This window comes from Malurus melanocephalus, unplaced genomic scaffold (assembly GCF_030028575.1).
Source record: "Malurus melanocephalus ecotype Western Australia unplaced genomic scaffold, MMel_1.1 scaffold_18, whole genome shotgun sequence".
Taxonomy (NCBI): domain Eukaryota; kingdom Metazoa; phylum Chordata; class Aves; order Passeriformes; family Maluridae; genus Malurus; species Malurus melanocephalus.
Window position 1 is genome coordinate 3,923,933 of NW_026623250.1, and position 12,034 is coordinate 3,935,966.

At 37.2% G+C, this 12,034-nt stretch overlaps 1 protein-coding gene across 1 annotated transcript in view; it reads left to right on the top strand.

The window, feature by feature from the left end:
• The window catches only part of IL6ST (interleukin 6 cytokine family signal transducer), a 28,403-nt gene extending 20,481 nt beyond the window's left edge, over window positions 1-7,922 (top strand). Inside the window, exons 10-16 of the mRNA XM_057389589.1 lie at window positions 714-890; window positions 1,582-1,680; window positions 2,234-2,380; window positions 3,297-3,437; window positions 4,623-4,719; window positions 6,016-6,097; window positions 6,946-7,922. Coding sequence (XP_057245572.1) covers window positions 714-890; window positions 1,582-1,680; window positions 2,234-2,380; window positions 3,297-3,437; window positions 4,623-4,719; window positions 6,016-6,097; window positions 6,946-7,671 — 1,469 coding nt within the window. The 3' untranslated portion in view covers window positions 7,672-7,922. The remainder of the gene's footprint in view (window positions 1-713; window positions 891-1,581; window positions 1,681-2,233; window positions 2,381-3,296; window positions 3,438-4,622; window positions 4,720-6,015; window positions 6,098-6,945) is intronic.
• The last annotated feature ends 4,112 nt before the right edge of the window (window positions 7,923-12,034 follow it).

Here is a 12,034-nt window from a genome sequence, read left to right on the forward strand (position 1 = left end):
GGTTGGTGAAGGCCCACCTCTTTAATCTGCTGGGGTCTCTCTGCAGGGCCTCTCTACCTTTGAGAGAGTCAACAGCTCCTCCCAGATTTCCATCATCTGGGAACTTAATTAGTGTGCCTTCCAGTCCTGAGTCCAAGTCATTTATGAAGATGTCAAAGAGCACAGGGCAGAAGATGGAGCCCTGGGGAACCCCACTTGTGACACATCCCCAGTCTGATGTCACCCCAGTCACTGTAACCCTTTGTGTCTGACCCATGAGCCAGTTGCTCACCCATCACAGGATGTGTTTRTCCAGCTCTGGACTGGACGTTATATGTACTACCCATTTTTATATATCCACACTGTACATAAGGTACAAGTACATAGTAAGGTACTTGATTGTTACTGTGTGATACACTTGTAAATTCCCATTCCAGGTCTGATTCCTATCTTAAAACATTTTGACCCTTTTGTTTGGAAGAAGGAAACAAAATGAGAATTGAGAAGCTGAGTCTAACTTCCAGTTTTTAATAGCCTAATAGTGCTTTTAGATCTCTGATAGAAAGATTCAGGTGCAAATTTCAGAAAATGGCTTTTACATTTATCTAGGTTCTGTCAAATTGCCACCATTACAATAACCCAGAAATACCAACATTTGCCAGAATAGCTCCTATCATGAATATCTAATGAGGAACTATCAATATTGATCACTTTTCTCTCTTCTTTAATTACAGCTCCTGTGAAGAATCTTAGAACATTACCTAAACATGACAAGTTGTGGGTAGGATGGACTGCTCCCAACAGTTATGTTGTTAAATATGTAATTGAATGGTGTCTGGTGTCCAGCTGCTCAGACTGCATCATAGAGTGGCAGATTGCACCAGGAGATGTTCAAGGAATAGACTTAAAAGGTATTAAGCTCATAAATCTACATATAGTTTGTAGGACATTCTAAAAACCTGCTTAGTATCCTGAAGATGAGGAACATCCTCAGAGTGATTAGAATTTTATGGCAGGATGAGGGTTTAATGCTTAGGGTTTTAATTAGTTTATTGTGAGTGTATGGAAGTATTTGTGTGTTTTTGTCAAATCTACAACTGTGTCTGATTTTGCATGTATAAATTTATATTATGTAACAGAGGGTTTAGCTGCATTTTGGTTTTAGTCATGTCATTCTTGGAAACTATTAAAATAGTGAAGAGGCTGAATTCTTTCAAAACCAAATTCTTTGATCACTCAGTTCAAGCAGTGAAASTTGCTCTTTTGAGATTATGATCAGTATCTTAAATCAATAATTTTGTGAGTTAATGCTACAGACAAAGAAAGGTTTTTTAAATTTAAAATTAATTAGAAAAATAACCCCTGACTTCTCTGAAGTCTTTTTATTAAATTTTATGTTTGAAAGTAAACCATTATATTGTTCCTTCAGTTAATATTTTGGACTAGTACATCAATGAGCTCTAGAAAATACTCAGCTGTATTAGATACAAGTGCACAGAGTTAAACAGCCAAAACTCACAAGCCTGTATCTGAAGTAAATGAGGAGGCTGGTGAGCAATTTGACTGTCTGTGAAACAACACATTTTAAATTCCTTTTATTAGGTATAAAGCCATTCAAGTGTTACTTGATTACTGTGTACCCTCTGTATGCTGATGGTCAGGGAAGTGGACAGTCTGTGAAGGCTTATCTTAAGCAAGATCGTAAGTACAAAATCATCACCTTGAAGCACATATGCTGACCTTTGTGACAAAAGAGAGCAAAACCTTTGCTTTAGTGAGGACTGTGTAATGCAAAATGGTTTAATGCTTGAGGGTCGGGTGACATCATTGATCTTTTTTCTGCTATTAACATCCATTCTGTTTGTTTACAGYATTTGGGAGGTAAACTGATGTCTGTGGCTGGCTCTTTGTTTTTTCCAACCTTTATCAGATAATTTGACGTGAATTTGTTATTTTATTGGTATGGTAATATTTATATGCCGATTTATTTTAAATTTCAAGTATAAAATCAGGACTTACTTCAGTTGAAGCTTTCCTGCAACATGCTGATTTTTCTCTTTATATCTGTTTTCTGAATATTTCTTTTTTAAATGTTTTTRTAGTTTTTATACTGTCTGAAAACGGTGTTTTCCAGATGAATTAGTCAAATTATTCCATTTARTTTTTATGCTGTAACAGTTCAGTGCTTGTTAATATGCTGCTTCTGTGGATGCAGGGGTACCAAGCAGAAACTAATCTTCATCTCCTCTTACAGGTCCTTCAAAAGGACCTATCGTTCAGACAAAGAAAGTAGGAAAAGCTGAAGCTGTTTTGACATGGAATCATCTCACAGTTGATGAACAAAATGGATTTATCCGAAATTACACAATAATTTACAAAACAATTGATGGAAATGAAACAGGTACCAGAAAATAGAAAAGTGTTTAAGTGTTTCATGTGTCTCCTTCCTAATATTTGTTCCTGAAAAATACACAGAATCAGTTAGAGCTGACAACCTGTTCTTAGAACATAAAGCTGGTGTCTGAGCCATAATTCTCCATGTAGAGAAACAGAAGTTCCTGGTAAAGCATTGAAAACATTCAGTCTGTGTATAGCAGGGTACTGAGTTTATTTTCTGAAAGCTGATTTGTGAGTATTGTGCTCCCATGTTTCTCTCTGATTACAGAATGAGATAGTAGTATATCAAGATGATGTCAGACTAGTCAAGATACAAAAGGAGTTGACTGTGTTTTAACTATGATAAAATGTTTTAARAAAGAAGTGGAATTTTTTAATCCACTGGAGCTATAGATCAATATAGTAGTGTTGTAAATCATCTTGTGTGAAGTGTGTCTGACTTTTCAATAGTGTGTGTGACCTAGAGGTGTACAACAGTGAGCTAGCGCTATCAAAACTTTAATTTTTAGATTTGCTTAAATTTGAAGGGTCAGGTACTTATGCATGCTCTATGTCTTACTATGTCTTACCATGTTTTTTCCCTAGCCAGTATTAACAATTCCTATTTAGCACTATGTATTTGGCTTACTAGACACCTTTAAGCCTCAGCTATACTGCTAGTTAAATTTGTGGGTGCATTCTGGGAAAAAAAAAAATCTCACAGGAAATTAAATATAAAGACTAAATCCAAGCAGATATACAGGACAAATGAATCTCAGCATTTTTTGTAAAAGTTTGTAGTCTTTGTTGTATTTTCCATCGGCTATGCATTCTGTTAAAACTACCTTGAACGTCTGAATCTTGATGTCTTAATTCTGCTGGTTTTGTGGAGATGTAATAAATTGTATGGAAAACTAGTATAAATTTCTTCTTCTCTTTAGTTGTGACAGTGGATCCTTCCAAGACAGAGTATACCCTTTCCCCTCTAACCAGTGACACACTGTATACTGTGAGGATGATGGCATCTACAGATAATGGAAGCAGGAGCGGTCCTGATTTCACATTTACTACACAAAAATTTGGTAAGGTAGCATGGCACAACTGGTAGAAGTAGGAATTAATGGTGCAGCAATACAGTGGGGCTCTGTGAAAGATGTATTAGGAAGGGARTGTGATTTTATTTAAAAGTTTATGTTGCAGTCAACTTGTAATGTGCATGTGATCCAGGTGGTGCTCATTCACAAGGTAGTTTAGGCAGGAGTATACAGAGGAGAAGATACCCACTGCAAGCCTCATGAAATTTTTTATGTTACTATGCTTTTTTGGATGTGTTTTGTATATTATAATATTTCTATTGTAACATTGTATTGCCCTGACTTTTCATGAGTCATTAGGATTTACTCAGTGCCTCTCTTCTGGTGTCCAGTGGCACCTACCCCTAATCAGAGTCTTTGTTTTAATTCTGATAAGGTATCCTAAAGAAGCTGTAGAAAGATGTGCTTGGATCTTGATCTGCTGATGTAGGTAGTAGTTAGCATGTACAGCTCTTTGACTTTCTTTTTCATGCCACTATAAAGATTTGCTACAGTTCTTCACAGAGACTCATTTTGAATAGTTAAATTTACTGTATGTTCAGCTTTAGRCTACTTCTTATACAAAAGGATAAGAGCAGCATTACTAACTGAATTTAACTGTGGAAGACACTTAAATTTAGCAGAGGCTTTTTTCTGCATAGTGTTGCTCTTCCCTAAGTGTTCTCTTAAGGTTTACTTGAGAATGTGTGTAACATTGGAAGGAATGCATAACAATAATGCAAACGTCAGTGTTTGCAAGCAGAGGAGATTTTCATGTACAGAATAAACTGAAGGAACAAGTGGTGAATTTGTTAAGTTTACTAATTTGACCATGGCTGTGTTAGGACAGCCAGCAGGGCACTGAAACACCTGGGCAGCAGATGAATTCACAAAGATGTTACTGTTGTATCTGCCCAAACTGCAAAATTATTTGCTCTGTCAGTACTATAACTTCTGGATCAGACCATGTTTTTTGGTGATGCAAGGTATTAGATTGTCAGGTCAGAGCTTTTCATGTTTTCACCAGGAGGCTCTTTTCATATGGTGAAAAGTTTCTTCTGAATGTAAAGCTTTGAGACTGAATATTGAGGTATTTTAGTTTCAGGTTCTCCATGCCCCTTTGGAAATACATACTGCTGCTGAGTTCCTTAAATGCCAAAGTGGGCTATAACTGCTTCTTTTCACCTTTTTCAGGAAAGGGAGAAATTGAAGCCATAGTTGTACCTGTGTGTCTAGCATTCCTGTTGATTGTGCTCCTTGGGGTTCTGTTTTGCTTCAACAAACGTGACTTGTAAGTACAAATGAACTCTTTTTCTTACATTGSTGAGCGTAACAGAAATGGCAGTAATTTTTGCCAAACAAGTTAAGTATTCTACACTTAGATCCAAGAAAAAGTTAAAACATGCATATATTGATTGGTGTTAAAAACTACTGTTTTCCTTGAGATATCAGGGCCTCTTATGATACTAATTTCTTACTGTTAATTACACACATACCAGAAGTTCCATGATTCAATCCTCTAAGAAAATTTGTGGTTTTCTTACTAGACATGGTTAGGATTAGGTTTGTTAGATTTTGATCAGGATGTAGTGTTTTGTTTTTATCTGTGTTTGTCTGTTTTCTTAGTTGTCCTATGAGTGAGTGATGGTCCCTAGTTTGTGAAGCACAGGAAATCTCTTCACTGTGTTTGGGCTATTTAATTACAGTATTAACTGTAAACGTTAAGATTTATGGCCAAAAAAATTAGGCACTCATCTTGATCTCCAGTAACTCTGTGCCTGTTTACTGTCTACTGGGAAGCAACCTGCCTCCTCCTGCTCCCCTACCCCAGTGCTTTTGTCTGTGACTTTAACCAAGAAGTCTTTGCTATAGTGTCTCCTCTGGCAAGGTGTAGAGGAGCACCTCTCCTTTGTCCCCCGTCAACTGTCCTTTCTTTATAATTAAAGGCAGCATTTTATGCCCTCCCTGCTGCTGCTGAAATTAGTTCTTTGTGGACATCAGTTGGAGCGTTCATCTTGCATTTTTCTTCATAGTTCTCCTACAGCAGATCTCTTGCTGAAGCCTGTTTTAAAGAGCAAGATGGGTGCCATCAGTTGCAAAGCTGGTTTGGTTGGGGGTGGTGTATCAACAGAAGCTTCTAAGTAATAGTATAGTCTGAAGAGTTACAAAGCGAGTTTTTTTCCAAATATTTTGGCTTTAACTGTGAAGTTAACTTAGATTTTGACCTTTGGTGTTCCTAGTTATCTTAAAAAGAACAGGATAGTATTTTCATACTGGCATGCATCATAAATTCTGCCTAAGAGCTCTGTAAATTCTAGAGTGCTGTAAATTTGAAAATCCCTCCCTGTTACCATTTATTATTTTGCCTTACATTGATAGCTGCRTCCAGTGTGTGGAGAAGTTAAGTGCACTGCTGTGTTTTGCTAAGTAGTACAGCCTCACAAAGATAAAAAGTAGCCCAGAAACATTCTTATTTTGAATGCAAAATTTCTCTGTAACAGATTGATATCCTGGATTCTGCTGTAGTTCTCATGAACAATTTGGGGTGTGCATCTTGTGACTTTATTCTGTTTTTAATTCTTTACAGAATTAAAAAACATATCTGGCCTATTGTACCTGATCCATCCAAGAGCAACATTGCTCAGTGGTCTCCTCAGGTTCCAGCTAAGGTAATACTTGCCTTTCTGTATCCTGTATCTTCCTAATCCACAAAGTTTCAGATAAACTAACTAGTGAGAGTCTTCTGTCTTCTAGCACACACAGATTTCAAGGAAAAACCTGAATATCAAGTTTCATTGACATTGTGATCCAATATGGTTAGAACACTTCATTGCATCAGTAGATTCATGTCCCTTAGCACGAATTCACAGTCTGGTATGGGCTTTAAAGTTGTGAATTAGATTCAGTTTACTAGTTAGGAGGGTCAAGTACTCAATTCTTTTCTCATTCATGGGAAATCAGGATTAAGTAAACAATTCATGGTTCCCATTCTTGAATCCCTGAAGTGACTTGTTTGCACAGTTCAGTCATGAATGAGAGAAAGATCTCTAAACAGTTCTTCATGAATGAGCAGGTGGCAGCAAAATTTATGCCCCATGTGGGGTAAATGATCAGTCAAATTCTGTTCAGCAAATTGTGGTTAATTTCTCTGAAGCAGTACTGTGTTGTTGAATACATTATTTGAAGTAATGTTTGGTTCTCTGTACAGAATGTGTCTGTGCTGCACAGCAAATGGTTCTATATTATAACTCATAAGAATAATTAAAACGAGAGCAAAGACTTGCTCACACATCCCACTATGATTTTACAATTGCTCTATGATTAAGACTCAGTATTAGAAACAAAGCTCTATCCTTTATTTTTAACACATCCTTTGGAGATATTGCCAGARTTAGTAAAGAGAAAACTTGTATTAAAAAATTCAAAGGCATTACAGAATAAAAATTCAGACATTTAATGAAGCTTTTGATTTTTAACATAACCTTCCTCTTAGGCGACATGCATCTCTTTCTTTCAGCATAACTTTAATTCCAAAGATCAGATGTACCCAGAAGGCAGCTTTACAGATGTAAGCGTCGTAGAAATAGAAGCTGATGACAAGAAGTCTTTTTCAGAACAAGATCTAAAACCCTTTGACTTGCTTAAAAAAGAAAAAAGTACTTCAGAAGGGCACAGCAGTGGTATTGGAGGATCCTCGTGCATGTCTTCTCCTAGGCAAAGYGTCTCTGACAGTGATGAAGGTGAAACCACACAGAACACTTCGAGCACTGTGCAATATTCAACTGTAGTACTTAATGGCTACAGAGACCAGACACCTGTACAAGTCTTTTCAAGGTCTGAGTCAACTCAGCCACTGCTAGATTCAGAAGAGAGATCAGAGGATCATGCTGGAGGAGCTGACACTACAGCACAGAGGCAGCAGTATTTCAGACAAAATGGTGGTCAGGATGAAACCAACACAGACAGGCCATGCTTTGAAAGAGCAAAGCAAATTACTCATGCTAATGAGGGGGATCTTGTTGGATTTCTTCAACTGCAGATCTCAGGTCAGAGTTCACAGCCATTGGGCCTTGGGATRGAAAAAAATACCCAGGAAGCTGCTCTATCAAATGTTTTACAGACAAGTACTGAAGGACAAACTGTGCGACCTGAAACAGTGGAAGAGAATCGGCTGTCAGTTGATGAAATGCCAAAAAGTTACCTCCCACAAACTGTGAGACAAGGGGGCTATATGCCTCAGTGAGAGAAGAGACTGGCTCTGTTTAGGCCTTCATTAGTGCCTRTTCACATGTTCCCCTGTGTTTCTGATAAACTAAGCTAGATATTTTTATCTGACTGCAGATAGAAATACTGAAATCAAGTGAAGAGTAATTTGATAAAATACAACAAGGACTGTTTTTGTGGAAAATTTCCAGTTGAGACTTACTGGAGATTTACCTTTATGCACTACATAAAATCTTATATCTGGATAGCTGAACAAGCCTTTTGCTACTTTCGGGGGGTTTGTGTCTTTTCATAACAGAATTTCACATGATTGAAAAGGGCAAGTTTTAAATATCCACATAGCCAACAGACCTTCTAGAAGAAATACATTGCTGGGTGACAGTGTACAAGCCTAAAAAGCCAGCTCGAGCTGCACAGTGCAGATTTGTGCAAAAGTAAGACTGAAGCATAGTATTCTGATRTGGAAGAATACTTGTGTGATACACTTTTCAGTAACTTGATTGACTTAGTGAATTTTGACTTGGCCCAGTGCCTCAATTTTCAGCTTAACAGGCTTGCAAATCATGTGATCCCTGTTTTTTTTTTAAATCCCTGTTAAAAAAAACCATAAAAAATTAAATAGAACTTGCTATGGTGTACAAATAGGAAAACACCAAGATTGCTTGAATCTGAATGCTACTGTAGTAATTGATACTTTACCTACATTTAGATATGTGTACAACATGAATTATGGAGTAATTTGGCCTAAAAAACRTGCCTTGCAACTTGACGCACAGCAATTCAGTCTTGTATTCAAAAGTTTGGAAATCAGATGACAACGCAGATCAACAGTTATTTAGAGGCTTTGTACCCCAATCACTGATTATATGATACCTCTGTRGTCATATATGCCTTTGTTTAATAAGTGCACCTTTGCTGTGTACAGCTTGCCAGGCAAGTAACAAGCTGTAAGCTTTTACCATTTTTCTAACTGCTCAGGAGAAAGGKAATATGACCTTCCTCCTAACAGACTGCAATTGTTAGTGTGTTGTAACATTACTGCTAGTACTGCAGGACATCCTTGAAACTGAAAACAGCCAAAGCATCAAAGTCATTGACGTCTTTGAACTAAAACCAACAACTGTACTCTGAATTTGAACTTTGCTGGTAGAATGTATTTATTAGTAATTAGGAGCCCCAAAAAACACTCAAGTGGTTGTTGAAATTCCTTACTTTTTTCTCAATGAATCACTTTATCCTGCTCATACAGTTTACATTTTTTGAAGAAGCTACATTTCTTGGAAACTGCCTCAAGCAGTGTTTAAGGAAAAATTAAATTGCATGACAAAATACCCCTTCTCCAATGATAACCAGAAATCTTATGGCACTCTTAAAGATTTTTTAAATTAATTTTTAACCTAACTCAGGCTAGTCAGCTTTCTAATCTGACACTAATAAGGCTTTTATTTCAAAACACTAAGTGCTGTTTTGTGAGACTAAAGCAAGTGTTTTATTTCTCCTTCAGCAAAATAACTATGTATTTAAGACCACCTGAAASCTTTTATGCTGTGACCTGTGGTACTGCTGTTCTGCAGAGCATTTGCTAAAAGCCCTTGAAAGGCAGATGTCAGTATCATTTCATCTTCTCTTGTCTGCCAGCTTGCACGGAAGGATGGATATCCATGTAAATGTCCACATGTGTCTTTTGCTTTTGTTACAAAGAAATTAGTGCAAGAGTAAATTCATAAAATGACCTCTTGAAGTCTGGAATATCTTAAAACAGATAAAAAATGTAGAATCTTTGATAACATTTCAGTATTTCACAGTCTCTTTCTCCTAACAGTATTTTTCTGTATCTAGGCACTTTTTTTAAACTAAAAGATTATGTTGCAGCTTACTATAATTACACCTTTCTTCAGAGGAGTCCTCTTCCTTTTCACCCCACTGCACCTCAGCACCTTCAGATACCCTCCATTATGTCAGAGGGCGAAGGCATAATGAAAACCATGCTCTCATGAGACAGCAGAGACCATCTTTCATTTTTCRGAGGCTGAAGGAGCATTCCTTTTTCAGAACACATTCCTCTTGAAAAAAATAGCAGTTACATTACTGGGGGATGGGTTGTCTTCTCTATGCAAACTTCATTGTGATTGTAAAAATCACAAATAAAAGGGAAAGTCTCTGCTGGGCAGTGTGCATGCTTATTAGAGCTGCCCAGCAGCCAGATGCATTTAATCCATCTTCTCATCTCTGAAATATAGGCCACAATCTGGCTATGTAGTTTAAAAATTGCTGCAAAGGTCTGGATGTTTTCAAAAACATGCTGATGAATTTTTAAATTATGTTTTTGTGATTCAGTAATATTAACTTTTGATAGCRTATGTTATTTGAGGGAGAATGTCAGTTATTCTTTAAGTTGCTATTGCCTTTCTGTTGTGTGAAGGGAAAGCATCTTTTTCTCAGTTGCTGTTAATCATGGACCACTCAACACTTTAGTGTTTAAAAGCATCAAAAGATTCTGATTTTTTAAAGTCTGTGCTGATAAGAGTTCTGGCCTGTCACTTCTGGCATCTTTCATTGTTGTTTATGGGCCAGTGGTAATAAACTCACAGAACTGTGTAGGAGTGGATCCTAGAGAGAGTTCTGGCTGGCTGGCCACGCRCTCTTAGGAGATTTTGCATTTATGTAGGGCTAAAATGCTGAAGACTAAGCAGGAGCTCCTGGTGGGTGAACAGCTTGTAGAAGCCACAATACATATAAATAACAGGTATACAGCTAGTTCATAAACCTATGTGCCAAATATATMGTACAGTGTTCAGGGTTTAACAAGATTTTGTACTTTGGACTGTAAAAATCTAATTGTATCAAACAGTTGCTTACAGGTTTTTAACAGTATCTGTACTGTRATTAGAGCAATCCACTAAAATTTTCTGAGCTTGGCCCTAACACAGTAATTAAAAAGTTTTCTCCTTCCCACCCCCTCYTCACCAATGGCTATGGTGCACATAACAAAGGCATTATTAAAGTCACATTTCAGTACAGACATTTTCGTGTCCATCTTGATTGCCTGGACTGGACTTTTTCAGGTATAGGTGGAAGAGTAGTTGTAAGGACTGTTAATTTGGTGGCAGGGAAGTGAGACTAGTGGAAATATATTAGCATATTTGAAAAACCTCTTAAATGCAGACTGACTAATGCTCCTCTGTTTACAAGAGAAGTGAATATATTATCTTCCTGGTTCTGTTAGACCAGAGATTATGTAATTACAATACATTAGATTTGTGTTGTTTTCTGGAGTGTATTGGCTCACATTAAGGGCAGATAGCCTAGGAATATCTCTCCCACTGTAGTGAAAGTTTTGGGTTTTTTTCATAATATCCTACTGTAGAAAACTAAGTTGCATGTTAAGCTTTAACATGGCAGCACAAGCACATCAGAGCAAAAAAAAACAAACTAACTTTGTTCTGGAGAGTTTATGACAAGTATGTGCTTGTCTTTGGTACAGGAGCCTAGAGAAACTGGAAAACACCTTGGCCCTGGGTGGATGAGGGAGTTTAATTTGGGTTGAGTCCCATTCTTGGGCACTGAAGAATACCTGGCACCTGGGTGGGGCTTGGAGCTTTAGCTTTGACTGTAAATCATGAGCTTTGTCAGATGGTTAAAACTTACATCAATATGCCCTATAAGTGGGGATCACAATGCTGGTTTAAATTCAGTGATTGATCTTCTTTAATTAGTGCCCGATCTCAAATACCTAAAACCCACATTGGTGTATGCCGCTATGGAATGGACTTCTCAGTGGGATCTGAAACTGCAAAGGCTCTCAGATTGTTAATAGTCTGTCCCACTCCAGGATGTACATATTTTACATTGTAATTTATGTGCMTTAAATGGGACTAAATACACAAATTTATTTTCCCCATTAGGCAGTGTTTGTAGTTGAGATTAACTGTTATTTGGATGCATTCCTTTAACTGTGTTATAAAGTTCCCTTGACTGATCGACTGTAAATTCATTTATTCCTGTAATCTTTTGTCTGTCTGCAAGGATGGATACATASAGCCATTTTAAATTCCAGGAGTTGCTTTTAATGTTCTTCAGGAGAAGTTTCTGTAAAAATGTTGAGTCTTTTGTCATTGAACAGCTGTTAGGGAATTGCAGCCAACCCGAGTCTTCAGCTTTGCTTTTGATCCAGAAAACTGTAGTGAAGTGGAGGGATAAGTGCAAAAGTGTGGAGGAGGTTGAAATTAAGTATCTTGCATTGGACTCATAAATTTTCATTTCTCTTCCTTTAAAGTGAAAGCATCAGTAAAACAAACAGAAAAAAAAAGCTAAAATTCATGTGTATTTGCTTTCACTGTCGTTTCTTTTGTAGGAGTTGTGCAATCTGAGCCATTCTTGAA